Consider the following 3,708-nt stretch of genomic DNA (forward strand, 5'->3'; position numbering starts at 1 on the left):
AGCCCTTATTATATGAAATGTTAAAGGGACTTATCTAAGAAAAAGAAGAAGATCAAAAACTATAAAGAATAAAATGACAACAAACTCACAACTATCAACAACTGAACCTAAAAAAACAAAAACAACGTAAGCGAACAACAGGAACTTAGTCATAGAAATGGAGATCAGAGGGGAGAGGGAGGGGGAAGAATGGGGAAAAAGGTACAGAGAATAAGCAGCATAAATAGTAGGTACAAAATAGGCAGGGGGCGATTAAGAATAGTATAGGAAATGGAGAAGCCAAAGAACTTATATGTACGACCTGTGGACATGAACTAAGGTGGTGGTGGTGGGAGGGGTAGTGCTGAGGGGAGGGCCAATGCAGGGTGGAGGGGAATAAAGGGGAGGAAAAAATGGGACAACTTTAATAGCATAATCAATAAAATGCATAGTTTTAAAAAATGATCCACTTTGTTACTGCGGGACCTTCTCTGGACAGTACTCTGACAAGGTACTGGGGCACCTTGTTGTAGCTTTACGGGGTTGTTCCCTCATAAATTTAAGCTCCCCACTAGGCCTTAGGAGGGTGTTGAGGGTGAGGCCATAGTTTTACTTGTGTTATTTGGCTCAAGTAGACCAGTTTTGTCTTTCTAGACTGCTCTTCCAGTGTCTTTGGCTAGTGAGAGCAGGGTTTTTTGTTAGGGCTTTTTAGGTCTGTGCTTGTTGAAATTTCTGCATTGCTGGACTCTTCAGTTTTAAGTCAGGGATATACGAAGCAAAAAAACAAAACCCTGGGAATTCACCACTATGTAGTTCTTTTGATCCAAAGGCCCCATGCCTATCTTTTTTTCTCCATCTTTCTGTGTCTTATGTTTGTTTTATACATACTGTTCAGGGTTTTAGTTGCACTGAACAGGAAGAATAGGTAAAAGTACATCTATTCCATCCCCTTGGAAGAAGATACCCCATTAGCTTTATTTTAATTTGTTTTCTAAGATATCTTTCTGTTGTTGTTGTTGATGTTTGTAAATCAGGAAGAAGCTTGAATTTTATAAAATGCTTCTTTACTCTCTATTGATAATCTGCTTTCTTGTTTGTATCTATTAATATGAGGATTTTACAGTTTCAACTAAATTTGTGTGGTGAATGTTATATAATTGCCTACCCCATCCCCAAACATACAGGAGAGGTTTGCTATAAAGAAGTGGCTAGTGGGGCCTGGCAGGTAAAGTAAATGAGTCAACAGTGCTAGCTGGGACTTTTGCAAGACTATGGGGAATATAGTAGGTGCTAGAGTTAAAGGGGGAAATTTGTGACTTGTAGGGAGAAACTGCTATTCATCTTTGGCTGGAAGTTTCCACACAGAAATGGGTGCCTATTGCTTCTTGATCTTTATATTTTGTCTAGAGAGACAAAAAAATAAGATTTTCTATGGGAAATGTCCCAATTTTTAAATGTTGGCATCTAATTCATGAATATTGTTAAACAATGTGTAGGTCAAACTAAATTTAAGAGATAATGTAAAGAGCACTTAAATGCTGAGTGTGTCCACAATAAAGGGACATAGCCTCTTCCCCTTCCAACTCTGGGCCAAACTTCTGAGGACATGGGAAATGAAACTCCAGATGGTTTTGGGAGATTCAAAAGCACGGTCTTGTGTTTCTCCTTTCCTAAACAGAGTTCAGCAACTATGATGAGACTGAAGAATTTGTTTGCCTTAGTGTAATATATGTATTTCATGTTGTGTCTTGGCAGATTGGATTGGGGTTGCCCCATTTAGGAGCAGGCAGTATGCCTGAGTTTATCTTGCTGAAACAGCACAGAAAAGGACAGAATCAATTTCTTGAAGCCCAGGAGGGTCATAGAAGTTGAAACTTAGCTGAATTGAAGAGGTTTCTCATGTGGGAATAAAGGGTTACATATCAACTATTATGAAGGTTCATAAAAGAATGTGACTTTGTTACATTTCTTGTACTATTTGAGTTTATGGGCCAAAATTTTGTCCTGTACACTCTTTTTTCTGCTATAAATTCTCTTACATTCTGAGTTTGATGTGTAGTTTTGTAATCATTATTTTCTAAACCATTTTTCATTACAATTTAAATTCTCTCTTGACACAATAGTTACCTCCCCCAATGTAGGTTTTATTTATCATTTAAAAGCACCTTCTCTATTTTATAGAACTTCAGTTGTTTTTCAGATACAATTTTTAAAAATAGATTTCAGCATATAAAACTTAACATTTTCATACCTTTGAAAACACATTTTTCAGAAACTCCTAAACATAAATATAATTTTTGAATCTGTAAAAATATGTACTTTTGAAATTACTGAAAGCCCAATCTATGTTTAATCTTAATGTTTATACTTATGTTCTTAGATTTTTAAAAGCATATAAGTTCAAACCTTGCCATCAATATCTTTTTGCTCACAATTTGCTACTAAGGCTTTTTTGTTTAGTTGGTTTTTTCTCATTGCTCTATTTAAGCTCTTTAAACATATTATACATATTTTTTCTGGTTTATTTTCATTAAACTATACACTCTATGTAGGGCCAGAGAGTGATGTCTTTTAATGTATTTAAAAGCTAATGAAGTCAAATAATTCAAAGCAATCAATACATAATAAAGTTACTTTGTCAAAGTCATAGTCATTTCTAGAATTAGCTTTATTTATGCAATGAATCTCTGAGGAAATGTCACTTCCTCAGGGTGCCTGCGTATCTAAAAGAGAATCATTTGTGCCCCCTATGCCAACATACACAGTCTCTATCCTTTTACTTGGTGATCTTTTTCTCTGTAGCAATTTATCTTCATCTGACACAATTCATATTTTATTTGTTAATGGATTCTAGGTCTTTGTTCTCAAACTTGTTCTGATTTATTTACTAATGTCCCCCAGCTGCTTCAATAGTAGCTGGCATACAGTAGGTCTTCATTGGAGCTTAAATAAAAATGCTCCAAAGAACCTAGAAATTGTCTTAGGCTCAGAATGACTGTTTAATAAGCATATTTACTAGTGGTACAGAAACACATTAATTTACGACACCTACAAGTGAGATTTTTTCTAGCCCTTTCCTCCTTTAACATGATAATTAAAGGTAACTGGCCTGGGAGTAGCCTCCATCTATCAATCTTCCGTCAGTGAAGAGGTTTCAGAGAAAAATAATACAATTATCAATCAGCAAAAGGCGGGGGGCACGAAGGCAAAAAATTAAGTGGTAGCTTCAGTGGGGCATTCTGCGGCTAAATGTCCATACTCCCCACAGCGGTAGCACTTGACCTCAATTGTCTTGGTGCAGTTCACGGCCACATGGCCGGCCTCACCACACCGGTAGCACTGGATTTCAGGGCAATATTTCTGAATGTGACCATATTCGCCACAAGAGTAGCACTTCTGCTCTTCTGGATGGTCACAATCACGAGCAAGATGGCCTCGTCTGCCACAAGCGTAACAGCACAGCTCTCTCACGTGCTTAGGCTTGACACAGTCTTTGGCGATGTGGCCTCTTTTCCCACAGTTGTAGCAGATGTCCTCGCGAGAGTCACAGTCCCTAGCATGATGACCAGCCTCACCGCAGCGGTAACAGATGTCACGTAGGGTGGCGGAAGTGCACTGAAAACCTCGGTCACGGCCTCTACCTCTGCGCCCTCGAGCTTGTCCTCCTCTATGGCATCCCCGGGCCAAGGGGCCAGAGCGTCCGCAGTTGGCGTATTCTTTACTGCTCAT

The 3,708-nt window shown here is 38.4% G+C and overlaps 1 protein-coding gene across 1 annotated transcript; it reads right to left on the bottom strand.

Moving 5' to 3' along the window:
* Positions 1-3,192: 3,192 nt before the first annotated feature.
* On the bottom strand, positions 3,193-3,708 carry ZCCHC13 (zinc finger CCHC-type containing 13). The gene has a single exon (XM_054579580.1). The coding sequence runs from the start codon at positions 3,706-3,708 to the stop codon at positions 3,193-3,195; it is 516 nt and encodes a 171-aa protein (XP_054435555.1).

Source organism: Pteronotus mesoamericanus, unplaced genomic scaffold (assembly GCF_021234165.1).
Source record: "Pteronotus mesoamericanus isolate MK-2021 breed Mesoamerican mustached bat unplaced genomic scaffold, CSHL_Meso_final contig_55, whole genome shotgun sequence".
Taxonomy (NCBI): Eukaryota; Metazoa; Chordata; class Mammalia; order Chiroptera; family Mormoopidae; genus Pteronotus; species Pteronotus mesoamericanus.